Below are 27,323 nucleotides of genomic sequence, written 5' to 3'. Positions count from 1 at the left end.
GATCGATCACGCCCTCCAGTTCCGCGACGAGCGACCTCGGGCACGTCACGTACGCCCAGCGCGGCGGTCGGCGGTGACTCGGGGACACGGCCCCGACGGACGGTCCTCCCCGCCTCCCCGCCGGGGACGGCCCGGGCCCGACGTGGCCGGGAAAAACCGAGCTCGCGACCGGGATCCCGGACGAGACGTCGGGGCCTCGGCCGCCTCGACGGCCAGAGCCCGTCCCGGATGTGAGTTTGGGAAGGAGCGGTTTCTGCCGGCAGCGTCTGCGCTTACTCCTATGTTGCAACGGGGGATTACGAGTCACCCTCAGATACGACGACGAGGTTGAGCAGGACCACAGCCCGGCGGTCAGTCGATCGACGGCGTATACTAAGCGCTCACTGCGGGCGCGGTACTGAATTAACCACCCCCCAACCGGTCTAGAATCGTCCCGCTCCAGTTACGAGCAATGGCGTCAGAGCGGGTCATTTTCACGCGATCCTCCCCGCGGGAGGCCGTCACCGGGGGGAAATCCCACCTCCGCTCTCTTCCCGGAGCGGAAATCTGGGGAGGCGGGGGGAGACGGAGCCCCGCCGGGGCCGGGCCGATGACCCCTCCTCGAGAACGGCCAACCTGGTCACCTCGGCCCCTCTAGGACTGTAAGCTCGCGGCGGGCGGGGACCGTGTCTGCTGTGTCGTTACTCTGCACTCTCCCAGGTGCTTACTACAGTGCTCCGCACACAGTGAGCACTCAAACGGGATCGTTCGATCGATCCGCCTCAGTGCTTAGTAAAGCGCCCGGAACAGAGTAGGCGCTTAACAGATACCGTCGTCGTCGATATCGGCGTCTACCTGGTGGTGCTGAATGTTCCTAATGTTGCACGAGAAGTTCTGGTAGAGATGGAACTTGTTGATGTCGTTCTCGTTCACGTTCTTGGACGACGTCTTGGCCAGCGCAGACTGGATGCAGATGTACCTCTGCAGGCACCTGCACACCGGGACCGGGAAATCCATTCATTCGACAGTATTCAGCGAGCGCTTCCTACGTGCGGAGCACCGTACTGAGCGCTTGGAAGGTACAATTCGGCAACAGATAGAGACAATCCCCGCCCCATGACGGGTTTACGGTCTCGTCGGACTAATCGGGGGGTGGGGGGGGGAGCCCCGCTCTGAGCAGCCGACGCGACCGTCCTCCACTGGGGCTGCTTTAGGAGCTCCGCCCGGTGATGCTAAGGATCCGGTCTCCTACGGTGAGAAGGCAAAAGGCCACGAAACTGAGAACCGCAAACGGGCCCGCGGAAGCCCGTGCTCAGAGCGGGGACTCGGTTCTGCGGGTCTTGTGTCAACCAGGAGGAGCGGGTTCAGAGGGAGTAGGGAGGACCCAGCTCTCCTCCTCCCCAGCCCGGGGCGGGACCTGAGGCAGGAGAGGCGCAGGGGGTGTCTGCCCACCCGCTCCACCCAGTAAGCGCCCGATAAATATAACTGAATGAATGAATGAATGAATGAATGAATGAATGAATGAATGAATGCCAGACCCCGTTCTAAACCCTGGGTTAGAGGCAAAGCAATCAGTTTGGACCAAGTCCGGGTCCCAAGCACGGTTCACAGTCTTAATTCCCCTTTTACAGATGAGATAATCAAGGCACAGAGAAGTTAAGTGACTCGCCCCAGGTCCCAAAGCTAGGTCCCGACGCCACCCATCACCCGCTTTGGAGTCCCAGGGGCCACCTACAGTCTCCTGATGAAGTCCAGCGTGTCTCTATCCTTCGCGAACATGTCCGCCAAAATGTGCTGCACGCCCGCCTCGATCTCCTTGAGGGTGCCGAGCCCTTGGTGGGGATGAAAACAGGGCGTTCCTTAAAACTCGACACCCGGGGCCCCCGTCGCTCTCTTCCCTTGCCCGCGAAACCCGCGGTGGGAAAACTCGGGGAGTGGAAACTCCAGCCCCGGGGGCTGCCGAGGCCCCCGCGGGGACGGGCGCGGGGTTCTTCGGGAGCGGGAGGGGAGACCCTCACCCCGAGGTGCCCCGCTCGCTCTGGAAGCTCTTCCCTCCCTATCTGAGTAACTCGTAGTCACCCCAGCGCTTGGTGCGGTGCCTGGCACGTAGTAAGCGCCATTAAAATAAAGACAAAAATCTCTCCCCCCGGGGCTCAGACCAGCAGTCGCCCGCCGGGAGCCCCGGCTACAACGGGAAACGGGGAACCCATCCGGCGACCCAGGCCGTCGGAGAGACGCGGGGGCCGGCCTGCCTGGAAAACCCACTCGGAAAGACGGGAAGCAGCATGGCGGAGTGGATAGAGCGCACGAGCCCGGGGGTCAGAAGGTCACGGGTTCCGATCCCAGCTCGGCCACCTGTCTGCCGTGTGATCTTGGGCGAGTCGTTTTACTTCTCCGGGCCTCAGTTCACTCATCTGGGGACTGAGACCGAGCCCCACGCGGGACAGGGACTGCGTCCCACCCAATTTGCTCGTATCCATCCCGGCGCTTAGTGCGGTGCCCGGTACACGGTAAGGGCTTAACGAATGTCATAATTACGATTATTCATTCGTTCAGTCGTATCTATCGAGCGCCGACTGTGTGCCGAGCCCTGTACTAAGCACTCGGAGAGTACAATTCGGCATTAAAGAGAGACGATCCCTGCCCACATCGGGCTTACCGAGTGCCGTCGGGTCGTTTCCGACTCGCGGCGACTCCACGGATGTGCTTTCTCCGGGACGTCCCGTCCTCTGCCGTAATCCGCCACCTTCCTCACGGTGCTCCCGTTATCGTTATTAATAATAATAATGATAATAATGATAATAATGTTGGTATTTCTCAAGCGCTTACTACGTGCAGAGCACCGTTCTAAGCGCTGGGGGAGATACGGGGGAACGAGGTTGTCCCACGTGAGGCTCCCGGTCTTCATCCCCATTTTCAGATGAGGGGACTGAGGCCCAGAGAAGTGAAGTGACCTGCCCACTGTCACACAGCCGACAAGGGCCGGAGTCGGGATAGGGTCTCTCCCCATCTAGCCGCCCGTCTGCCTCTTCCACGTTTCCCCCGCGCTTTTCCTAGCAACAGTGCCTTCTCCAGAGAATCAGTCCTCTTGATTACGTGTCCGAGACGTGCTCATCTAAGTCGGGTCACGTGGCCATCCAGAGACCGTTCGGATCTGATCTGCTCCGAATTCCATTCGTCTGTTTTCCGGGCAGTCCGCGGTAACCGCGGGACCCTTCTCCGCCACCACATTTCAAAAGAGTAGATGTTCTGTCGATCCCGTTTTTGAACCGTCTCCCGGGCTGAGAGTCTAGAAATTATTATTATTATTATTACGAAGGAGCTTCCGCGCTCCTCCAGCTAGATCGGCCCGCTCCGGGGAAAGCTCCGTTTTAATGGCTTTTTCTTTTTGGAAAAGAAAAACAGAGGTCAGGGGTGCCGGGTGGCCGGAGAGGGCCGGCGGGACCACCAGGCGAGGCGACGGAGCGGCGTTGCGTTATCTGAGGCTGCCCCCTACAGGCGCCCCGGAACATCAAACTTGGGGACCCCAGCCCCCCACGCCCCAGTTTATTATTATTAATAATAATCATAATAATAATAATGTTGGGATTTGTCAAGCGCTTACTCTGTTCTAAGTGCTGGGGAGACACAGGGTCATCAGGTTGTCCCACGTGAGCCTCCCAGTCTTCATCCCCATTTGACAGACGAGGTAAATGAGGCCCAGAGAAGTGACTTGCCCACAGTCACAGAGCTGACAAGTGGCAGAGACGGACTCGAACCCATCACCTCTGACTCCCAAGCCCGGGCTCTTTCCACTGAGCCACGCCGCTTCTCTTCTCCTTTAACAAAGGAGGCGTCCCTCCTCCCCCTTCCTCCCTTTCTCTGGCCCGGACGGGGCCCTGCTCCGGTCCCCTTTCCCCCGGGCGGGGACGATAACAACAATAACAACAATAACAACGTCGGTATCTGTTAAGCGCTTACTAGGTGCCGAGCGCTGTCCTAAGCGCCGGGGTGGATACGGGATAAGGAGGCTGTCCCCCGTGAGGCTCACGGTCTTCACCCCCATCTTCCCGATGAGGTAACCGAGGCCCCGAGAAGCGAAGTGACTGGTCCGAAGTCACCCCGCTGACGGGGGGGGGGGGGGGGGGAGGGGGAGGGCGGGGCGGGGATCAGAACCCACGACCCGGGACTCCCGAGCCCGGGCTCTTCCCGCTGACAGCCCCCCGCCAGCCGCCGGGGCCGGGGCGGGTCGCTCGGCCGGAACTGACCTTGGACATCGGGTTGAACGAGGGACCGAAGGTCCAGGGTGTCGGGGGCTTCGAGGAGGGTCTTGGCGGGCCCTTCCAGCCCCAGCTGCTTGGCTCTCTGGGCCTTGGTGCCCTTGCTTCCGGTCTTGTAGGGGGTGGACTGGAGGGAAAGACGGACGGACGGACGGAGAGTCCGGCCCCACGCCGTCCCACCTCCCTCGGCGACGGGGGCGGACTGACGCCCTCCCCTCGCCCAGCCCCCACCATCCCGACTCAGAGAAGTCTCGACCCAGCCTCGAACCCGCGCTCGGGACCCATTCATTCACTCAGCCGTATCCGTGGACCGCTTACTCCGTGCGGAGCACTGAGCGCTCGGGAGAGTCCGCTACGACACCCGAGAGACGCGTTCCCCGCCCACAACGAGCTTACAGTCCCGCCGAGGGACTCCTACTCCTAGGTGACCAAGAGGAGGTGGGAGAATGTCATCTCCCTTCCCTAAAGGAATGGGAACGCTCACAATAATAACCATGTTGGTATCTGTTAAGCGCTTGCTGTGTGCAGAACTCTGTTCTAAGCGCGGGGGGAGATCTACAGGGTCATCGGGTCGTCCCACGTGAGGCTCACGGTCTTAATCCCCATTTTACAGACCAGGTCACTGAGGAACAGAGAGATGAAGTGACTTACCCACAGTCACACAGACAGGCGGCAGAGCCGGGACCCGAACCCACGACCTCTGACTCCCAACCCCGGGCCCCTTCCCCTGAGCCACGCCGCTCCTCCAGCTCACGCTAACGGACGATGAGAACTCACTGGTTTTCTTCATTCGGTCGTACCTACTGAGCGCTTCCGGCGTGCAGACCACCGCACTAAGCGCTTGGGAGAGTCCAGTATAACGGCAGACACATCCCCGGTCCACACTGAACTCACGTAATAGTAACCGTGACGTACTCCGCGCCAAGCACCGTGCTGCGTCCTTACGCTCGGATCCGTAGCCTCGACCCGCCCCGCCCCGCCCCGCCCTCGGCCCTTACGTCCCTATTCGTGACCGATGGGTATTTTTAGACGGCCATCGTTCTGGTGACGGGTAATTTTCGATCTAGCGACGATCCTACCGACGACGTAACGTCCGTCTCCGTCCCCTGGACCGTAGGCTTCCGGTGGGCGGGGGACGCGTCTCCCCGCCGCGCCCTGCGGGCGACCGAGCTCTCGGCCCGGGGGGGTCGGCCGACACGGGATAATCAAGCTCCCCGTGGAGCGCGCGGTCTGAGTAGGAGGGAGAAGGGGTCCCGGATCCCCATTTCACAGACGAGGGAACTGAGGAACGGAGAAACGAGGTGACTCGCCCAATTACACACCGCAGGTAAGTGGCGGAGCTGGGATTAGAACTCGGGTCCCCCGACTCCCAGGCCCGGGCTCTTTCCACTAGGCCACGGTCCATCGCTTCTCCTCTTCCTCCTCCCACCTACGTCGCGCCGAGCGAGAGAGACACAGAGAGACGGAGAGAGAGAGAGAGAGTGAGAGAGAGAGGGAGAGACACCCACGCTCACACCCACGCTCACTAACCACATGGTCCAACTCTTCCAGAGTTCTACAGTCCAGCAAGGCCGTTAACAAGCGGGGTGAAAGCTCTCCTTCCTTCTTTATCTTCCGGATCACGGCCTGGGCCTTCCTTCCAACGGTCCTGAAAGACCAGAGGGGCTCCTTACCCAAAATCCACACGCGCCACCCGGTCGAGCCCTCTCATCCGGTCGGCGGAGCCCCCGCCCGCTCCGGGCTCCCGCGCCCCCGGGGCTTCCCGGAGGAAAGATTCCAGACGCCCGCTCCCCCGATTCGTAATGATCTCGGTATCCGTTAGGCGCTTCCTGTGCGCCCAGCGCCGTCCTGAGCCCCGTTCCAAGCGCCGGGGTAGACCCGGGGGATTGAGGCCGTCCCCCGGGGGGCTCACGGTCTCCATCCTCATTTTACGGATGAGGTCACTGAGGCCCAGAGAAGCGAAGCGATTCGCCTACAGTCACCCGCCTGACAAGCGGCGGAGCCGGGATTCGAACCCACGACCCCCGACTCCCAAGCCCGGGCTCTCGCCACTGAGCCGCCCCGCTGCCCGCTGCACTGTGCCCGGCGGGCGCGCGGTAAAACCGGTCACCGGCATTACTGATGACGACGACGACGATAGCGGCGTCTGTTAAGTGCTTATCGTGAGCCAGGCACCGTTCTAAGCGCTGGGGTAGATACAAGATAATGATGTTGGCGTCTGTTAAGCGCTTCCTCTGTGCAGAGCACCCTTCTGAGCGCTGGGGGGGGATACAGGGCCACCGGGTCGTCCCACGGGGGGCTCGCGGTCTTCGTCCCCATTTTACAGATGAGGTCACTGAGGCCCGGAGCAGTTCAGTGACTTGCCCAAGGTCACACGGCCGACAGGTGGCGGACCCGGCGTTCGAACCCGCCACCCCTGACTCCCAAGCCCGGGCTCCTTCCACTGAGCCAAGCCGCTTCTCTATGCAAAGTGCTGGGGTAGATACAGGCTAATCAGGTTGTCCCACAGGGGGTCCTCGTCCCACTTGGGACTCGCAATATTAATCTCCATTTTACAGATGAGATTGTTAAAATTCGTGTCCATTAATATTAATGATAATAATAGCATTTGTCAAGCACTTCATGCGTGCCAAGCACCGTTCTAAGCACGGGGTAGCTACGAGGTCATCAGGTCGTCCCACAGGGGGCTCGCCATATCCCTCCCCACCTTACAGACGGGATTGTTAAAATTCAGGTTGATCGTTAGGATGATTATTAATAATAATAATAACAGCATTTGTTAAGCTCTTACTACGTGCTAAGCACTGGGGTAGCTACCAGGTCATCAGGTCGTCCCACAGGGGGCTCGCCATATCCCTCCCCACCTGACGGACGGGATTGTTAAAATTCAGGTTGATCGTGAGGATTATTAATAATAATAATAATAATAATAACAGCATTTGTTAAGCACTTACTACGTGCTAAGCACTGGGGTAGCTACCAGGTCATCAGGTCGTCCCACAGGGGGCTCGCCATATCCCTCCCCATCTGACAGACGGGATTGTTAAAATTCAGGTTGATCGTTAGGATTATTAATAATAGCATCCGTTAAGCACTTACTACGTGCTAAGCACCGGGGTAGATGCGAGGTAATCAGGTTGCGCGCACTGGGGTAGATACACGGTAATCAGGAGTCCCTCGTGGGGCTCAAAGTCTCGATCCTCGGGTTACAGATGAGGTAACCTGAGGCCCAGAGAAGTGAAGCGGCTTGCCCGAGGTCACGCAGCAGACCGGTGGCGGAGCCGGGATTCGAACCCACGTCCCCCGACCCCCCAAGCCCGGGGCCGCTCGGCCACGCTGGGCCCAGGTTCCCAATTGTCACCGTCGGGCTCGTGTGTGCGGCTAGAATAATGCTGGTATTCGTTAGGCGCTTACTCCGTGCAGAGCACCGTTCTAAGCGCTGGGGGAGACACAGGGGAATCGGGTCGTCCCACGTGGGGCTCACGGTCTGCATCCCCGTTTTACAGATGAGGGAACTGAGGCACGGCGAAGCGAAGCGCCTTGCCCAGAGTCACACGGCCGCCAAGTGGCATGAACCACCTCTACGGCGACCGAAGGGCGAGGCGCTTTCCGGACCCCGCTTATTACGGCGCCCCGCGCCCAGTGAGAGCTCAGCAGATACCAACGATCGACCGAACGCTGCCAGGCGGACAGAGCCCGGGCTTGGGAGTCAGAGGGCACGGGTTCAAATCCCGGCCGGCCAGCCGGGCGACTCTGGGCGAGTCGCTTCACTTCTCGGGGCCCCGGTGACCTCGTCGGTCAAATGGGGACGAAGCCCGGGAGCCCCACGCGGGACAACCTGATCGCCGAGCGACGGGCCCCAGGAGGACGAGCGGCCGCCCCCCTCCTCCGCCGTCCCCTCCCCCGGGACGACTCACCGCAACTCCTCCAGCGCCTGCTGCACTTCCCGCAAGGCGTCCGCGTCCAGGTTATTGATGAGCTCCTTGCGGTAGCGGGCGATGAAGGGTATCGTGTTGTCGTCGTCGAAGAGGCGGACGACGTTCGCGCACACCCAGGGTTCGACGTCGGTCCTCTCGGACAGAACCTACAAGCGCCGAGACCCAAGGCCTTTCGGAATTCGCACGCCGGCCCACCGGACGGGGCGGAACGCGGTCCACCCTTTTCGGTCCGTTCGCCCTCCGGAGGAGACGCGGAAAGAGGCGACCGATCCCCCGGGGACGTGGGGGCCGTTGGGGGGGGGGGGGGTCTCGGGCCGCGTCCCCCGCGGTCGTCCCCCCGCTCCACCGCGAATTAAAAACAGGTCCGGGGAAATCAGCGGAGCGGCCGGAGAGCAGAGCGGCGAGGGTGGGACCCGACAACCAGATCGTTCAGCGGGGAGAGAGTAAGAGGGTGAAGGCCCCGGCTCCCGAACTCTCCACCTGGAAACCGGAGGCCTAGCCTCGAGAGACGCGGAGTGAGCCCAGTCGGGCCGGAGAGCCAGGTGCGACGTCCGGAAGGACCCCCGAGCTCCGGAGATAACAGATCACGTTCGTATTTGTTAAGCGCTTACTATGTCCCGAGCACCGCTCTAAGCGCTGGGGGAGACACAGGCTGTCCCACATAAGGCTCACAGTCTTCATCCCCATTTCACAGATGAGGTCACGGAGGCGCCGAGAACCGAAGGGACTCGCCCACAGTCACCCAGCTGACAAGCGGCAGAGCTGGGATTCGAACTCATGACCTCCGACTCCCAAGCCCGGGCTCTTTCCACCGAGCCGCGCCGCTCCTCTGAGATAACGGGGGTGGGGGGGGGGGGGGGGTGGGGGTCTACAAGACGCGGAAAGTTCCCATCGGAAGACGCCCCCCTGGAGAAAGCGGTCCTCCCACTCCCGGCCGCCCTGCCCTGGCTTTCCAGACCGGCGCGGTCATCCATCCGCTCACACTTAGTGAGCGCTTCCCGTGCGCAGAGCAGCGACATACGAAGACGCGCTCCCTGCCCCACGACGCGCGTCCAGTCTAGAGGGAGTTGCGACTACCGAGCGGCAGGTCTCCCCCAGAGCAGCGAGGCTCAGTGGCAAGAGCCCGGGCTTGGGAGTCGGAGGTCGTGGGTTCTAATCCCGCCTCCGCCGCTGGTCTGCCGTGTGACCTCGGGCAAGTCACTTCTCTGGGCCTCAGCGACCTCATCCGTAACAGATGGGGATTAAAAAATGTGGGCCCCACGTGGACCCTGCCCGGCGCTTAGAACGGTGCTCTGCACGTTCACTCGTTCGTTCGACAGTATGTCTTGAGCGCTCACGACGCGCAGAGCACCGGACTGAGCGCTTGGGACGGACAAACGGGAAACGGACAGAGACGGTCCCTGCCCTCTGACGGGCTTACGACAGCAACAGATAGAAGCGCTTAACGACTGCCATGATGATCACCATCGGCTCCGTCCCCCGCATCGCCCACACCCCAGAGGGGTGGGCCGGGTCCCCGTCCGGTTGGCACCCGCGGGGTCCCCGGGCCCCGGCTCGCGGGGGGCCTCGGCGCTGCACCGGCGAGGAGCCGGGGGGGGGGGGGGGAGTCGGCTCCGAGGGGCCGCCGAGGCGGCCGCGAGAGGGTCGCCCACGGAGCCGAGCTCCCGGGCGGCGGCACGGCGCCGCGTGTTAAAAATAAAATCCGCCCATCCCTTCGAAGGCCGAGAGAAGAGACTCCTTTTAGAACGGAGAGGCGGGTCTGCCCGCTCAGAAGGCATCTCGGTAGAGGCATGGGAGCTCTCGCCGGCTTTCCTTCCTGGCGAAATCAGGAAGGGGGTGAGCGGGGGCGAAGGCGGAACCGCCGCTCCTCCAAATCCCGCCGCGCCAAGGCCGGGGGGGGGGGGTCCCCGCCGGAGCCGCACGGCGGCGGGTCCGGAACGAGCGACACGCGACGCTCCTCGCCGAGGATAGGGGAGGCGGGGGGGGGGGGGGGCGGGAGGGGGCGAACGTGCAAAATCCGCGCCCACGAGAAGACGTGCGAGGCGGGCGGGCCGAGAGACAGGAAGTCCAGGCCGCGGCGCCGAGCGAGGAGCGTCGGACGGTCCGCGCCGGGACGCTACGCGGAAGTCGGGGATAGAGGGGGGCCCTCGAATTTGCTCCCTTTATCCGCCCCTCCCTCCGCCCCGCAGCACTGGCGTCCTTCTCCGTAACTTCTTTATCTCTATTACTGCCCTTCCCCTTCTAGGCCGTAAGCTCGCTGTGGGCGGGGAGCGGGTCTACCGACCTTTTTTTTTTTTTTTTTTTAAAGCGATATTTAAGCGCTTACGACGTGCAGGCACCGTCCCAACCGTCGGGGTAGAAACAAAGTAAGCAGGTTGTACACCATCCACGTCCCGGTCGGGGCTCGCGGCCCTCGTCTCCGTTTCACGGACGCGGTGACTACGGCGCAGGGAGGTTAGGTGACTTGCCCGAGGTCGCACGGCAGACAAGTGGAGGGACCGGAACTAGAACCCGGGTCCCTCTGTCTTCCCGCGCTCTCTCCCCGCTAAGCCGATGCTGCTTCTCATCACCCTGTCACCGTACCCGACTCTCACCACCGTCTCTGTTACACTGAACTCTCCCAGGCGCTTAGCGCGGTGTTCTGCACACGGTTAAGCGCTCGACTGACACCGCCGACTGACCGAGAGGCGGGGGCGTCGCTTATTAAGCGCTCCGGCGATACGGCTGAACGACGGGGACGGTGTCCAGTCTTGGTTCATTCGATCGCATTCAACCGATCCGTTTCGCTCGATTCGACCCCGGCGCCGACAACAGCGCTTGGCACACAGTAAGCGCACAAGAAGTACCGGAACTATTATTAGTGTCATTTATCGGGGCTGGGCTGGAGGAATCTGGCTGAGGGGCACCACCCGCCAACGCACCCACGGGATCCCGGGGTCTGCTATCCGCCCCTCCCCGGTCCGCTTCCCAGGACCGTTTTCCCGGCCACCCACCAGAGGAGCCAAGTCTCCCAAGTCCGTTCCCGGCCCGCGGAGGGAAAGGGTCGGTCCCGTGCCGAAAACGGACCCGGGATCACGCGCTTCCCGGCCCGCTCGGCGTTCCCCCTCCCAATCCGCTGCCGCGCCCACGTGAGGCAGGCCTGCTGAGATGTATTTCTGGCACCTCCTTTGCTTTTGCTCCTTTATTATGTTTGACATTTGCGACGAAAACAGCATCTTGCTTCTTGAAGTGCTCAGCTGCTCCTCCCGTCTATTCCCTACCTGGAGCTCTGAGCCTCCATCAGAGGACCAGAAACCGCAACGAAAATCAATCGCTCTGCCCCGGAAGGTCACGGCTTCCCACGGGGAGAATAAAATAGCAGGAGCGGGGCAACTTCTCCGATAAGGACGACCGTGTTTTCTTGCCCGTCCCCCGGAGATCCCCCGACAGATGATGATAACCGTGGCATCTGTTCAGCGCTTACTACGCGCCAAGCGCAGTACCCAGCACGGGGGTCGATACGAGACGATCGGGTCTCAGACGGGCCTCGCGCAAAGCTCGCTGCGGGCAGGGGATGCGTCCGCTCATCGCCGTATCGTACTCTCCCGGGCGCCCAGTACAGCGCTTTGCACACGGTAAGCGCTCGGTAGATACGACCGAATGAATGAGGGAGCGCGGGTTATTTATTAAGCGCTCCATAAATGCAACCGAACCAACGAGGGACCGTGTCCAAACCTCAGCCCTTCGATCGCACTGAACGAACGAATGACAGGGACTGTGTCCGATCTTCACCCGTTCACTCGTACCCCCCGATCTGACTCACTCGGATGCAAAATCCTCATTTTGCAGACATGAGGGAAGGAAAGCACCGAGGAGCGACCCGCCCGAGGTCACCCAGCGGACGGGTGGCGGAGCCGGGACTCGAGTCTAGATCTTCCGACTCCCGGGCTTCTCGCGACTATGCCGCGCCGCTTCCGATGAGAAAAACAGAAAGAGGTGGACGGTTCTCGGGGCTTCTCTCCTCCTCCCCTTTTTCAGTGACGAGTGGGCAACCCAAAGGCTCCCTGCCGTCGCGACCAACCTCCGCTCACACTCGCCCCAGTGGGCGCCCAGCTCGGAGCGCCACGGCGGGAGCTGTGGACCTGGAGAACCGGGCCGCCGCCTCCAGCCCTCCCGCCTCTCGGGGAAATCCCCTCCCCTCAGTCTCGGGCGCACGTCATCGTCACCGTTTACGGGAAACAGCGCTGCCCAGGAGAAAGAGCCCGGGGCCTGGGACTCGGCGGGACCCGGGGTTCTAACCCCGGCTCTGCCCCTTGCCTGCCGGTTGACAAGTCGCTTTGCTTCTCTGTGTCTCAGTTATCACGTCTGTAAAATGGGGATTTAGACTGCGAGCCCCCTGGGGGACAGGGATGGTGTCCGACCCGGTGAGCTTACACGATAACGACCGACTTACATCTACCACAGTGCCTAGCACGGTGTCTGGCACGGAGTAAGCACTTAATAGATACCATTTTAAGAAAAGCTGGGGGCCGCATCTCCCGAACTGGACTTGCTGGTCTATCTTCAGCTCTCGTTCCCCCAAATCACACACCCCTCAATCCCCGCCCCCCCCCCCCCGCCACGCACACTCCCACTCATGGACATCTTGTCCTCCTGGACTTGCCGACCTCCCCCCTCCCCCCCCCAACCTCTCTGCTGTCTCCCCGACCCCCTGCCTCCGTCCTCGTCAGTCGCCCCCTCTCACACACACACACACACACACACACGCACGCCCACGCATCCCCTCCCCTCCTGCCTTTCTTGTTTGTGTGCATTCTCTCTCTCCCTCTGCCCCTCCCTTCCTGCTGCCCGAAATCTGCTCGCCCGAGGACCTCACCGGCTGCCGCTCCAACGGCAGTCGTCAGAAATCCCAGGGAGGGAGAGCGGAGAGAAGGGAGAAGGCGCTTGAGCGCCGGAGAAAAGAGGGAAGCTGTGGAAGGAAAAGGGGGAGGGGGACTCGAAAGGCACCGAGAGAGAAGGCCTCGGCGGAGCAGTCGCCTTCGGAGCGGGCCGGTTCCGACTCCCCGGAGCGTACCCGAGGGTCAGGGTCATCGAGACACTGGGATCCCATTAACACGGGGACCGTTACTCCAAAATGGCGGCCCCCCACCGTGCCTGCGGAGTTTGTCCCGCACCCCCGGAGCCCCGGGAGACGCCCGCAGCCCCCCAAAATGGCTCCATTCGGGATGGGAGGGGGTGGGTCCCCCGCAGAAAGCAGGACTTCGGCCCTCCTCCGCTCCTGACCCCGGAAGGGAGGAGGCCGGGGTCTGGGGGGTGAGGAGACGGCGGGGAGGAGTCTGTCTCTCTCTCCCTCTCACGCGCACACGCAGGATCTCACAGCCCAGCAGGCGACGTTACCACCGAATACCGAAGACGGCTATAGAGAGAGCACAGAGAGAGAGAGGGGAGGGGGGACAGACCGACAGAGAGGGAGGTGAGCGGACGGAGAGACGGCGAGGCAGAGACGGATGCAAGAGAAAGAGAGCAGAAGTGCACGGCGGGTCGACGGAGACAGCGAAGCGGGCTCACGGAGAGAGAACGTGCGCGAGGCGGCCCGACAGGGGAGACTGTGAGGCAAAGAGAGCGAGAGCGGGCGTATGCGTACGAGAGCACGTGACAAAATGAGGCAGGCTGGCGGAGAGGGAGAGGGGAGGGCAAGCTCAAAGGGAGAAAGAGAGGATGAGAGAGAGGCGGGCTCGGAGAGAGAGGGAGAGGGGCGGGCTTGCGGAGAAAGAGGGAGACGGCGGAGGGAGAGCTCAGAGAGAGCGAGAGAGAGACAGAAGGGGGGGGGGGGGCAGGCTCACAGAGAGAAAAGAAGAGAGGAGGGCAAGCTCACAGAAAGAGCACGAGAGGGTGGGTGGAGGCAGGTTCAGAAAAAGAAAGAGAGAGAAGGGGAGCTCACAGAGCCAGAAGGTAAGAGAGAGAGGCAGGGGGAGAGAGAGACGGGGAGGGAGAGGGAGGGGAGGGCAAGCTCACAGAGAGAAAGAGAGGGCAAGGAGCCAGTCGGGAGCACTGGGCGCATCCCGAGGAGCACGCTGAGTTGTAGTGAGGATCGGGCGTGAACCGGGGACGGGGCCGAGGCGACAGAGTCGAAGACCGCCGGGGACCCGGGGCCGAGGCGGAAACGAGCCCCGTGGAGAGCCCGGAGCCGCCCCCGACCCCTCGGCCCTCCACCGTCCCACCCGGCTGGAGACGGGGAGGGCCCGGCCCTTACCTGCACCAGGTCCCAGTTCATCTCCACCTCCTCCGCCACCCGGCCGGCCTCTCCGGGCGGCCGGGCGGGCCGACCCTGAGGCCGCGCGGCGGTCTTGATCTTCTTCGGGGCGGGGGCGTCAAACGTAAAGTCCTCTTCGGGTTCTTCCTTCTTCGCCCGGGTCCCCTCCGGGCCGGGGCAGCCGGCGGACGGGGTCCGGCTGCCCGTTCCGCCGGCCTCCTCGTCCGGTTTCGGCTTCTTGGAGCGCCGGGCCGGGGGCTTGCCGCCTGGGGTTTTCCGTTTCCGGGCGGCGGCGGCGGCCCTTCGAGGGGGCGGGGCCCCCGGCTCCCCCGGGTTCTCCCCCGAAACCTGACCGGCGGTGGCCCAAGAGGGATCCTGTCAAAGTACGAAGGACAAGTCAGGGGCGCCGCCCGGGCGAGGTTCCCCGGAACCCACGTCTCAGCCCGCGTCTCCCTCGCCTCCCCGGTTCCTACCCCGGGGTCGCCTCCCGTCGGGGGCCCGCCCTCGACTCTCCGACCCCCCGACTCACGCCCTTCCTCCCCACCCTCTCGAATCTAGACCAGCGGCGTGGCCCAGTAGGGAGCGCGGGGGCCTCGGGGGGCCGGGGACCTGAGTCCTAATCCCGGCTCCGCCCGTGGCTGTGTCACCCGGGGCAAGTCGCTTAACTGTTCCGCGCTGCGGCTTCCTCAACTGCGAAACGGGGATTAAATACCGGTTCTCCCTCCTGTTTAGACCGTGAGCCCCGCGAATCCAAACCGGTTTTGAACTTGCACCTATCCCGGCTCCTAGATCGGCGCTTGACAAATAGTATAAACCGTACCTTCCGAGTGCTTGGTACAGTGCTCTGCGCACAGTAAGCGCTCGGTAAATACGATCGGACGGACGGACGGACGCGGTGATCCAGGTGGGACAGGACGAGTGATCGTGCTGACAGGGTGGTACACCCCAAACTCATTCCTTCGTTCGACCGCCTTTATCGAGCGCTTACCGTGTGCGAGGCGCCGTACTGAGCACTTGGGAGAGTACGGGATGGGCTTCCTTTCAAGTTCCCGGTCAAGTTTCTAGGATCCCCCCTCCTCCCGGCTCCGACAAAGAGGCGGCAGCGGTCTCTCGGAGCCACAGAAGCCCGACGGAGCGGGCGTCCGCCACTTTGGGTAGAGGCGACCGGCCACGTCGGCGGGACGGAGCTCCAGCCTTACCACCGCGGTCACTCCCGCCAACCCCCCCCCCGGCCTCCGCTCCTTCCGACTCCTCCTCGACCTCTCAGCTGCCCTCGACACCGGGGGCCGCCCCTCTCCCCCGGAGGCGTCGTCCAACCTCCGGCTTCGCCGCCTCATCCCGGCGCTCCTCCTATCTCTCCAGCCGCGGCGGGCTCCTCCCCCGCCTCCCCCACCCTAACCGTGGGAATCCCTCAAGCCTCGGTTCCGGGATTCCCGGATTCCCCTTCTACTCTCCGTCGACACCCGCTCCCTCGTTCGCTCCCCCGGCTTCGACTGCCTCCTCTCTGTGGCCGACTCCCAAGCCTGCGCCTCCGGCCCCGATCTCGCTCCCTCTCCGCAGTCTACGTTTCCCCCCGGCTTTAGGACATCTCTTCTCGGACGCCCCGCCGACCCCTCGAACGCGTCTAAAACAGAACTCCTGGTCTTCCCACGCCAACCCCGGCCTCCCCCTGACTCTCCTATCACTGTAGACGGCACCACCATCCTCCCCGTCTCACGAGCCCGTAGAGCCGGCCTCATCCTCGACTCATCTCTCCCACTCGACCCACCCGCTCAGTCTGTCGCCGGATCTCGTCGGGCCAACCTTCGCGTCTAAAATCCGCCCTTTCCTCTCCGGCCAAACCGTCGCCACGTCGATCCGAGGACGTATCCTGTCCCGCCGATATCACCCTATCGGCCTCCTCGCCGACGTCCCCGCCTCCTGCCTCTCTGCCGTCCAGCTTCATTCTGTCGCCCAGATCTTTTTATCTTTATCACCCTGTTTAGTTTATTTTGTAGTCCCCCGTCGCCGGGCTGGAGGACTCACCAGAGGCTCCTCCTTGATCGCCATCTTCCGCGGCCGCCCGCGCCGCGCGGCCGGGGCCTTCTCGGGCCGGGGCTCCCGGGGCCGGGGGGCCTTCCGGCCGGGGGCGGCCTTCTCGGGGGGCACCCAGGCCGCGTCCTCCACGTCGTCGCCGTCGGATTCCGACGACCTGGCGGAGGAGGCGGGCTCAGGGAGACGGGAACCGAAGACCGGGAAGGGGGAACGATGCGACGGCCCCCACCTCCACCGCCACCCCCGTGATCGATTTATCTATCCCGACGTCCCCGCCGCTCGACCGTAAGCCGGCCGGGGGCAGGGAGCGACAATGACGGCATCTGTTGAGCGCTAACCGCGTGCAAAGCACCGCGGGGCCGTCGGGTTGTCCCCCGTGGGGCTCGCGGTCTCCGTGCCCGTTTTCCAGATGAGGTCGCCGCGGCCCAGGGAAGCGAAGCGACTTGCCCTGAGTCACACGGCTGACGAGCGGCAGAGCCGGGATTCGAACCCGCGAGCTCGGACCACCCGGGCCGGGCTCTCGCCACCGAACCACGCTGCTTCTCTACGTGTCTGCCGTACCTCTAGATCGTCCGTTGGCTCATTCAGTCGTATTTACCGGGCACCCACTCGGTGCAGAGCGCTGTACCGAGCGCTCGGAAAGTACGATTCGCCAATAGAGACGATCCCCCGCCCGCACCGGGCCTCCGGTCTCGGAGCGGGGAGACGGACAGCGAAACAGGTGAACGGGCATCGGTGTGAATAAACAGAATTGCCGACACATACGACCATCGGAATGAACAGAATGATAGATAAATACACGTAGACGTGAGTGCCGGGGGGCGGGGAGACGCGGGGTAGGGCAGGGGGAGCGGGTCGGAGGGGCGGGGGAGCTGAGGAAAAGGGGGGCTTATCCTGGGAAGGCCTCCTGGAGGAGGCGAGCTCTCGGTAGGGCTTCGAAGCAGCGTGGCTCAGCGGAAAGGGCTTGGGAGTCTGAGGTCGGGGGTTCGAATCCCGGCTCTGCCCCTTGTCTGCTGCGGGACCGCGGGCAAGCCGCTTCGCTTATCTGGGCCTCGCTGGCCTCATCTGTGAAAGGGGGACGCAGACTGCGAGCCTCACGCGGGTCAACCCCACGACCCCGTCTGTCCCCCGGCGCTTAGAACGGCGCTCCGCACGTAGTGAGCGCTTAACGGCTACCAACCTCGTCATTATTACCGAAGGGGGGAAGAGTGAATGCGGTCCTGTATTACAGTATCGGAATACCGTTCCCTCCCAAGCTCCCGGGCCAGCGCCGCGCGCAGAGTAAGCGCTCAATAAATACGACTGACCGTCACCGACCGTCAGTTCTCGACCTGACGCTCGCCACCGCCTCACGGTGGGACCCGCACCCGGTCAGGCCGCCACCCCGGGCCTCGGTTTCCCCGGGCGGGCAACGCTCCCCCGCCCCTTCCCGGGAACGGAGGGAGTCTGGGCGGTGACACGTGGGGCGGGGCTCGGTCCTGTCCCAGAGGATTCCAGTCCACCGGAGAAGCGGCACGGCCTAACGGACGGAGCACGGGCCCGGCAGTCGGGCGGCCCCGGGTCCCAGCCCCGATTCTACCGCTTGTCCGCCGGGTGACCTCGGGCGAGTCGTTTCACTTCTCCACGCCTCCGTCCCCTCATCTGTAAAATGGGGATCTGAGACCGTGAGCTCCACGCGGGACAGGGACGGTGTGCGGCTCGATCCGCCCGGATCCGCCGCCCCGCCCCGTGGGCTCAGAGCAGCGCCTGGCGCGTAGTAAACTCTCGACGGATACCGTGATTGCGACGGCGGTGATTAGTACGCTCCACGAGGGAAGGGAGCGAGTCCACCTGCTCTCCCAAGCGCTCGGCGCACGGTGCCCCGCACGCGGGAAGCGCTCGGCGAGCACCCCCGGCCGACGGGCCGGCGGATCGAGGAGGGCGGGAGAATCGCGGGTCCCCCGGGGGCGGGACCGGGAGGGCCGCGGGGTCCGGCCGGGCCGCGGGCCCCCTCCCCTGAGCGACGGTCTCCCTCGGGCCCCCCCGCCTGGGCTCGCTCACGTCTGGAGGAAGGACGGCATCTCATCTTCGGGCAACGCGGCCTGGGCCTTGAGTCTGGCTCTCCTGGGTAACGTGGACATCTGAAATCGACACGACGGGATCAGTTCCCCGGCGGCACAGATTGCCAAACCCTCTTCCAGATGGCTCCGGGGCACCGAAAGGGAAGGGGGGGAGGAGCGCGCGTGGGGGCGAGAGGCCGCGGACACAGACCGCCGCCGGACCCGCCCCCGGCACTTCCACGTCAGCCCGGGGGGAAGGGCGCTCTTGCTCCAAGTGACTGGCGCGGGGGGGGGGAGGGGGGTGGGGGGGTCCCCGAATCCTCCCGTGCCGGATCTGTTCCCGTAACTTTGATTTATTTTCTTCTCCGGCTCCTCCACGACGCCCCCCCGTCCGCCACGCCAGGCCCTCCCCCGACCCGCTGGGGCCGCCCCGCCGGCGACGCCGGGGGCCGGGCCCGGCCGGGCGAGGAGAGGCGGCCACGGGGGAAGGAGGGCCGAGGCTCCTCCCTTTCCGAGTGCGTGGCAAGATGTCTTCGAAGACGGGGCTGCCCGAGCAACTGCCCCCTCCACCCGCCCCCAGTGCTCCTGCCGGGAAGGGTCCCGGGCGCCCCGTTCGCAGGACCCGCCGAGGGCACGCCGCCGCCGCCGCCGCCGCCTCCCGAGCGCAGAAACGCACGACCCCTCCGGAGTCAGGGTCCGCCGAGCCACACCGGGCCTCGGGCACGGGCTCCCGGCGGGCCTCCCTCGGGGAAAATGACATTTCACAGCGCCGACCGGCTGGATCCAACGGGAGGGAGGCGGCACTCCCGCGGGGGGGAGTCAGGGGCATCTGAGTCAGGGCGCGGGGGGTCTTTCCCGGCTCCCTCGGGATCCGGGCACGACGCCCGGCAGCTGCCTCGAGGGGAGGCCGCCCGCCCCACCGGGGTAAACCGCTTCAGGAGAGAGGATGGGTCCGGGTGTCCCCGAGCAACACGCCGAACCTCTCCGGGTCCCCGGGTCCTCGACCGTAAAACGGGGAGGCCACTCAGGTCTCTGCCGCGCCGACGTTCAGCGGAGCGCCTGGCGCTCGGCCGATTCCGCCGGTACGCCCGAGGGAGGGAACGAAGGGACGGCGTTCGCTCCGTCGCGGCTCCCCGCTTTCGCGACCTTTAGACGAGAGGGGGTTTCCTCACTTCTTCGTCGCAGAAGGAAGGGGGCGGGGAGGTCTGGCGGGAAGAGCACGGGACTAAGAACCGGGAGACCGAGGTTTTCGTCCCCGCTCCGCCACTGACCTGCCACGTGACTTCGGGAAAGTTACTTAACCTCTTTGCGCCTCCGCGGCCTCGTCTACGAAAGGGGACGATACCCCGTTCACCCCCCCCCCCGCCCCCCTTAGACCGCGAGCCCCGGGCGGAACGGAGAGCGCGTCCGATCTGATCATCTGGTCTCTTCCGGCAGTATAGCAGTCGATCCCGTTTATTGAGTGCTTACTGCGTGCGGGGCACTCGGGAGAGACGTATTCCCCGCCCGCAACGAGCTGTACCTTTTCCGTTGCCGCCCGCGGTATATTTAAGGCTCAGTCGTCCCCGCCGGGCCGTAATCTCCCCGAGGACAGAGACTGTGTCTTCACACTCCTTATACTCTCCCCGGCGCCTGGCCCGGGAGTTGGCACCCGACCCTGTGCTCCGTAAACGTTACCGTCGGCGAAACCCACCCCGGTGTGACGCACCTTCTGCCCCGGTACCGTAAAACGGACAAAAAAGATCCGCTCGCCTCCGCTTTCTCTGCCCGCTGCTCTTCTTCGGCACCAGGGTTCCCCCGGTCAGGGCTCCGGCCCTCTCCTGTCCTCGAGCTGAGTTGAAGGGGGAGTTCCGGGGGGTTCTGCGGGGGACGGGATAAAAAAAAAAAAAAAGGTTAGGTCCTTGCAGAGAAAAGGGCCGGGGGAGGAGGGCGAAGAGGGGTCTGTCGTGCAGAGTCCAACGGGCCCGTTCTTCAGACTCGCCTGACTTCTCAACCCCCGTGGAGGTCCAAGGGCGCCGAGATGCCAGAGGAGGGCCCGGGGCAGGAAGAGTGGGTTTCCGATCCGGCTGATCCTCGGACGAACGAGCGGCGGCATCGAGCGGCGGCGTATACCCGGGGCGACTTTAAATGTTACCGCTAATCACGTTAAAGGAAGGTGGGATTAAAAGTGACAAGTGGCGAGCGTCTCCGAGGACCAAGCCCCGTTCTGAGCGCCGGGGTCGATACGTGGCCATCGGGTCGGGGGCGGGTCACGCGCCCCCGTCACCGGAGCCCCGGGTCGTTCGTGGATCACATTTATCGAGCGCCCTAATGCGTGCGGACGACACAACAATGGACGGATATGATCCCCGCCCACGCCGAGCTCACGGTCTAGATGGGGGCGGGAGGGGACCCCGGATCAGGTGGGGAGACCGAGGCGCCGGGAAGTGAACCTCGGACCCTGCCCGAGGTCGCGGAGCCGGGATCGGGACACAGACCCCCCCGAGTCCCGGGGCCGCGCCGCCGCCGTCGCGGGCGGCCGACGCGCAGAACTCGAGGGCCCGACCGACTTCAAAAAACCGCTCGCCGGGGGCCCGCGGCCGCCTGGACCCCCTGGGCCTCGGGCTTTGGGGGTGGGGACGGAAAAAAAAAACCAAACCCCAGCTGGAAGCCCGGCGCCGTCCCGGGCCCGGCCGCCGACGCGCGACCTGAACCCCGCCGGACGTCGGAGCGCTTGGACGTCCTTGGAGGAAGAGGTCCGTGGAAATCTAAGGCGTAATTACCGGCAAGGGTAGTCCTCCGCCTCGCCGCCACGGCAAAACCCCACCCGCAGTCCTCCCCGGTTTCCGCCGACGGCGGGGAAGGCACAAGAGGTCCACACGCCTCTCGGGGAGCTTCGATTCTGGGGTGTCTTCGGGTCCGTCCCCCCCCACCGCCCGCCCCGGCTCCCTTTCTCCTTCTCCGGGTTGCCGGCCCGTGTTCGCGTTCCCTTCTCCACACCCGCTGCCAACGACGCAGCCGCGGGGGAGGGGGCCGGCGAGTCGGCAGCGCGAGAAGGTCAAAAACCGACGCGCGCCGACGATCCGCAGCCAAGAGGACCCGGGAGGGGAGTCTCCGCGAATACCGCCCGAGGGGCGCGGCGGGGCGGAGGCGGGGCCTCCCCCGCGGCGGGAAGAGCCCAGGCTCGGCAGGCGGGAGTCACGGGTTCGGATCCCGGCCCCGCCACCCGTCAGCCGCGGGACCGCGGGCGAGCCACTCCGCTCCTCGGGGCCTCGGTGACCTCATCCGGAAGATGGGGGATGAAGACCGGGGGCCTCACGCGGGACAGCCCGATGACCCTGGATCTCCCCCCAGGGCTTGGAAGCGGGGCTCCGCACGGAGTAAGCGCTGAGCCAACGCCAAGGTTATCGTCGCAGGCGAATCAGGCTGAACACGGCCCCCGCCCCACGCTCGCCGTCTCGATCCCCGTCGTACGGATGAGGGAGCCGAGGCCCGGAGAAGCGAAGCGACTCGCCCGAGGTCAGCCGGCGGACGGGCGGCGGGGCCGGGACTCAAACCCGTGACCCGCTGACTCCCGGGCCCCGGCTCTACGCCACGCCGCCTCCGGTCACGGTCCGCGGCAAGCGCCGGGGTGGACCGAAGGCGATCGGGTCGCCCCACGCGGGGCTCACGGTCGTCAGCTCCGTTTTACAGCCGAGGGAACTGAGGCCCAGGGAGGTGACCCGCCCGAGGTCACCCGGCAGACGAGCGGCGGGGCCGGGATGAGAATCCGCGTCCTCCGACTCCCGAGCCCGGGCCCTCTCCACGAAGCCACGCCGCTGTCCTGGGCTCTCCACGGCGCTTAGTTCAGGGTTCCGCACCCGGCAGGCGCTCGGTAAATACCACCGACCGACGGACCGACCGTCTCTTTCCCCTGCTCTTCTCTTAAACCCTCGGAGGACGGGCCTCCCCCGGCTCGCGGTGGGCGGGGGGCACGTCTCCTGGCTCCTGAACTGACACGGACGGTACGGTAATTACAAGAATGGCATTTATGAAGCGCTCACTCCGTGCGGAGCACTGTTCTAAGCGCCGGGGGGGGGGGGGGGAGGGGGATACAAGGTGATCGGCCTGTCCCACGTGGGGCTCACGGTCTTCATCCCCATTTTATAGATGAGGCAACTGAGGCACGGGGACGCGAGGTGACTTGCCCAAGGTCACAGAACGGACGGGTGGAGGGGCGGGATTAGAACCCAGGTCCTCCTGACGCCCAGGCCCGGGCTCCGGCCGCTAGGCTGAGCTGCTTCTCCGTATCCCGCCCGATTAACTCGCATTCATTCACTCGGCTGTATTTATCGAGCGCTGACCGGGTGCAGGGCACTGTACTAAGCGCTTGGAAGGTGCAATCCGGCAACAGGAAGAGACGATCCCTGCCCAACATCGGGCTCAGACAAGTGCTTGGCACATAGTAAGCGCTTAACAAACACCGCAATTATTCTTACAGTGCCCGGCACTCATTCATTCGTTATCTTCTGAGCGCTTGCCAGGTGCGGAGCACCGGGCTAAGCGCTCGGAACGTTACAATTCGGCAACAGATAGCGACGATCCCGGCCCAGGGACGGGCTCACATAGTGAACGCTTAACGAATACCCTTTTCGAAACAGGAGGAGGTCACCCGAACGCTCAGTACAGAGCAGGGGCTCAATAAACAAATACGGTAACCCGCACTCGGTTAGCGCTCAGTAAACACCACCGATTATAAATACATCAGCACGGTATCCCGCACCCGGCGCTCAGTAAATACCACCGATTATAAATACGGTATCCCGCACCCGGCGCTCAGTAAATACCACCGATCATTCATCAATAAATACCGGTATCCGGCACTCGGCGCTCAGTAAGAACCACCGGTTAGAAATAAATACGGTATCCCGCGCTCGGTTCAGCGCTCGGTAAATACCGCCGATCATAAACACGTAGACACGGTATCCCGTACTCAGCGCTCAGTAAATACCGCCGATCATAAACACGTAGACACGGTATCCCGCACTCAGCGCTCAGCAGACACCGCCGATCATAAATACGTAAATACGGTATCCCGCACTCAGCGCTCAGTAAACACCACCGATTTTAAATGAATACGGCATCCCTCACTCGGTCAGTGCTCCGCAAACACCACCGACTATGATGAATACGGTATCCCGCACTCGGTCAGCGCTCGGTAAACACCGCCGCTCATAAATACATGCGGTATCCCGCACTCGGCGCTCGTAAACACCCCCGCTTATAAACGAATACGGCATCCCGCGCTCGGCGCTCAGCGAATGCCACCGATCACAGATACATCGATACGGCATCCCGCGCTCGGGCAGCGCTCGGGGGACACCACCGACTGTAAATACGGTATCCCGCACTCGGCGCTCCGGAAATACCGCCGATTATAAATACATCGATACGGGATCCGGCGCTCAGTAAATGCCACTGACGGACTGAGCGCCCGAAGACGCTGGGACCTCTTGTGCTGGACGCCGACGACGCGAACCGCCGCTTCGGCGGGGACGCAGCGGTGGGGCCGCGAGGCGGCCCGGCCCGGGCGGGGGGGTCGGAGGTCGCGGGTTCCAATCCCGCCGCCGGTCCGCTGGGTGACTCCGAGGCGCGGAGAGGCGAAGCGGCTCGCCCAGTTCCCCCAGCTGTCGGATGGGGACGAAGACCGCGCGCCCCACGGGGGGACCGCCCGATGACCCTGGATCTCCCCCAGCGCTCGGCACGGTGTCCGGCACGTAGGAGGCGCTTACAGAGAAGCGGTTTGGCTCCGTGGAAAGAGCCCGGGCTTCGGGGTCGGAGGTCATGGGTTCGAATCCCCGCTCGGCCCCTCGTCAGCCGGGTGACTTTGGGCCGGCCGCTTCGCCTCTCGGTGCCTCAGTTCCCTCATCTGGAAGATGGGGATGAAGACGGTGAGCCCCACGCGGGACGACCGGATGACCCCGCGTCTACCCCGGCGCTCAGAACGGTGCTCGGCGCAGAGTGAGCGCTTCACAGATACCCACATTCTTCTTCTTCTTCTCTGGGCCTCAGTTCCCTCATCTGGAAAACGGGGATGCAGACGGTGAGCCTCCCGTGGGACCACCTGATGACCCGGTCTCTCCCCCGGCGCTTAGAACGGCGCTCCGCACAGAGGAAGCGCTTAACAAATACCAACACTATGACGATGACTCTTCATTCCGTAACTATCACTGTGACTTCAGGTCCTCACGGGAGCCTCCGGGGACGCGGACATTCATTCATTCACTCGTCCAACGGTATTTATTGAGCGCTTACCAGGCGCAGAGCACTGGACTAAGCGCTTGGAATGGACAAACGACACATTTGGGAATAGAGGCGAGCACGGACGCCGAGGTTCCGGGAAAGCTCGTACCCTCTGTTCACCTGATCCTCAATCGATCGTACTTACTGAGCGCCTAAAAGCTTGACGGAGTGAAACGGCGTCGATAGGCCCGTCGCCCGCGTGACGGTCCGGAGGGGGAGACGGGCATCAATAGAAATGATAACAGTCATAACGTTAGTATCTGTTAAGCGCCCACTCTGCGCCGAGCGCCGTTCTGGGCGCCGGGGGGGATCCGGGGTGATCGGGTCGTCCCGTGTGGGGCTCCCGGTCTTCATCCCCATTTTCCAGACGAGGGAACCGAGGCCCAGAGGAGTGCAGTGACTCGCCCACGGTCACCCAGCCGACTAGGGGCCGAGCCGGGAGTCGAACCCACGGCCTCCGACTCCCAAGCCCGGGCCCTTGCCACTGAGCCACGCTGCTTCTTTAGTCACTCAGTCGTATTGATTGAGCGCTCACTGCGTGCAGAGCGCCGTACTGAGCGCTCGGAATGGACGACCGGGCAACGGACAGAGACCGTCCCCGCCCAAACGACGGGCTCACGGTCTACAAGGGGGGAAACAGACAACGAAAGGAAAACCAGCGGTCAGGCTCTGTGGCCGAACCGTCCCTCTCAAGCGCTCGGTACAGAGCTCGGCAAAGCAGCGGAAAGAGGCCGGGCCGGGAAGTCGGAGGTCGTGGGTTCCGATCCCGCCCCGGCCGCTTCTCAGCTGGGTGACTTTGGACGAGTCGCTTCACTTCTCGGGCCCTCAGTGACCTCGTCTGGAAAACGGGGATGGAGACCGTGGGCCTCACGGGGGACCACCCGATGACCCCGCGTCTCCCCCGGCGCTCAGAACGGTGCTCCGCGCGTAGTAAGCGCTTAACAGATACCAACATTATTAGTAGGCGCTCAATAAATATGTAAGCCCGTCAAACGGCGGGGACCGTCTCTATCCGTTGCCGACTTGTTCATCCCAAGCGCTTAGTACAGTGCTCTGCACATAGTGAGCGCTCAATAAATACTATTGAATGAATGAAATATTATTGAATAACTATAATTGAATGAATGGGGGGGGAGGGGGGGGCTTGAGAGGCAGCGTGGCTCGGCGGCAAGAGCCCGGGCTTGGGAGTCGGAGGTCACGAGTTCGAATCCCGCCTCTGCCCCTTGTCAGCTGTGGGACCGTGGGCCAGTCGCTTCGCTTCTCTGGGCCTCGGTGGCCTCATCTGTCAAATGGGGATGAAGACCGGGAGCCCCGCGTGGGACCGCCTGATGACCCCGTGTCTCCCCCGGCGTTTAGCATAGTGCTCTGCACGTAGTGAGCGCTTCACAGATACCGACATTATTATTATTAACTTCTGGGCCTCGGTGACCTCATCTGTAAAATGGGGACGGAGACCGTGAGCCCCACGTGGGACGACCCGATTCCCCTGTATCTCCCCCAGCGCTCAGAACGGTGCTCGGCACATAGTAAGCGCTTCACAGATACCAACGTTATTTATTATTATTCCGTCCCCCCCAGCGCTTAGCGCAGCGCTCGGGGCCCCCCCTCGGAAGCGCTTTAACCCCATCTTTATTTTTCGATTTTATTGGTTCGGTCGTACCGGGGCCCGGAGACACCGTCCCCGCCCGACGACGGGCTCGGGGCCTAAACGGAGGCAAACGGCGCGGCACCCTGATTATCCTTATCATCACGATCACTATGATTATGATGATGACCGGGCGCTCGGCCCAGTGCCGCGCACGTAGTAAGCGCCCCGGGAGTGGAAGACGGGGGGGGGGGGGGGGGAAGGGGGCGCTTACTACGCCCAGCACGCGGGAAGGGCTTCGGGGCGGAGAGGGGGAGGGGTGGGGTGCTTAGTTAGGATTTATTTTATTTTATTTTTTTTTTGGCAGGGTGCCGTTGGAGCGGCCGCGGCGCCCCCGGCCCTGCGCTAAGCGCTGCGCTCGTCCCCGCCCCGGCACTTACTGGGGTCCCGGTCCGGGGGCCAGGCGTCCGGCGTGGGGGGGAGGGGGGAGGGGGACCGCGCAGGCGCGGGCGGAAAGAAGGAGCGGCGCCCCCCCCCCCCCCCGCCCCGCACGGGCGGAAGTGGACGCCGGACCAATGGCGGGGCCGCGACCCCCGTGACGTCATCCGGGCCCGCCCACCGGACGGAGGCGCGGGCTCCGCCTCCCTGGCCCCGCCCCCTCCGCTGGGCCACGCTGCCGAGGTCTGGGCTCCGCCCCCTGGCGCCGCCCCTCCGCCGTGGTCGCGCCCCCTGATTGGGCCAGGCCCGTGTGACGTCGCTCGCCCCGCCTCCACGGTCTGGGCTCCGCCCCTGGCCCCGCCCCTCCGCCGTGGTCGCGCCCCCTGATTGGGTCAGGCCCGTGTGACGTCGCTCGCCCCGCCTCCACGGTCTGGGCTCCGCCCCTGGCCCCGCCCCTCCGCCGTGGTCGCGCCCCCTGATTGGGCCAGGCCCGTGTGACGTCGCTCGCCCCGCCTCCACGGTCTGGGCTCCGCCCCTGGCCCCGCCCCTCCGCCGTGG

General features: G+C 64.0%; 1 protein-coding gene across 5 annotated transcripts in view; it reads right to left on the bottom strand.

Moving 5' to 3' along the window:
* Positions 1-26,810, bottom strand: part of SRBD1 (S1 RNA binding domain 1) — a 132,916-nt gene extending 106,106 nt beyond the window's left edge. Inside the window, exons 1-10 of one of the 5 annotated variants that reach the window (XM_029071844.2) lie at positions 26,768-26,810; positions 20,190-20,341; positions 18,483-18,562; positions 16,434-16,599; positions 14,409-14,783; positions 8,156-8,322; positions 5,769-5,886; positions 4,227-4,365; positions 1,715-1,811; positions 835-970 (exon numbers count right to left, since the gene is read on the bottom strand). In XM_029071844.2, the coding sequence (XP_028927677.1) occupies positions 835-970; positions 1,715-1,811; positions 4,227-4,365; positions 5,769-5,886; positions 8,156-8,322; positions 14,409-14,783; positions 16,434-16,599; positions 18,483-18,562 (1,278 nt within the window). In that variant the 5' untranslated portion in view covers positions 20,190-20,341; positions 26,768-26,810. Of the gene's footprint in view, positions 1-834; positions 971-1,714; positions 1,812-4,226; positions 4,366-5,768; positions 5,887-8,155; positions 8,323-14,408; positions 14,784-16,433; positions 16,600-18,482; positions 18,563-20,003; positions 20,162-20,189; positions 20,342-21,243; positions 21,502-26,767 lie in introns of those variants that run through there. The other 4 variants (XM_029071847.2, XM_029071846.2, XM_029071842.2 and 1 more) reach the window with 4 other exon arrangements.
* Positions 26,811-27,323: the final 513 nt, after the last annotated feature.

Source organism: Ornithorhynchus anatinus, chromosome 9 (assembly GCF_004115215.2).
Source record: "Ornithorhynchus anatinus isolate Pmale09 chromosome 9, mOrnAna1.pri.v4, whole genome shotgun sequence".
In the NCBI taxonomy this organism is placed as follows: Eukaryota; Metazoa; Chordata; class Mammalia; order Monotremata; family Ornithorhynchidae; genus Ornithorhynchus; species Ornithorhynchus anatinus.
This window is presented reverse-complemented; position numbering and strand designations above follow the sequence as displayed.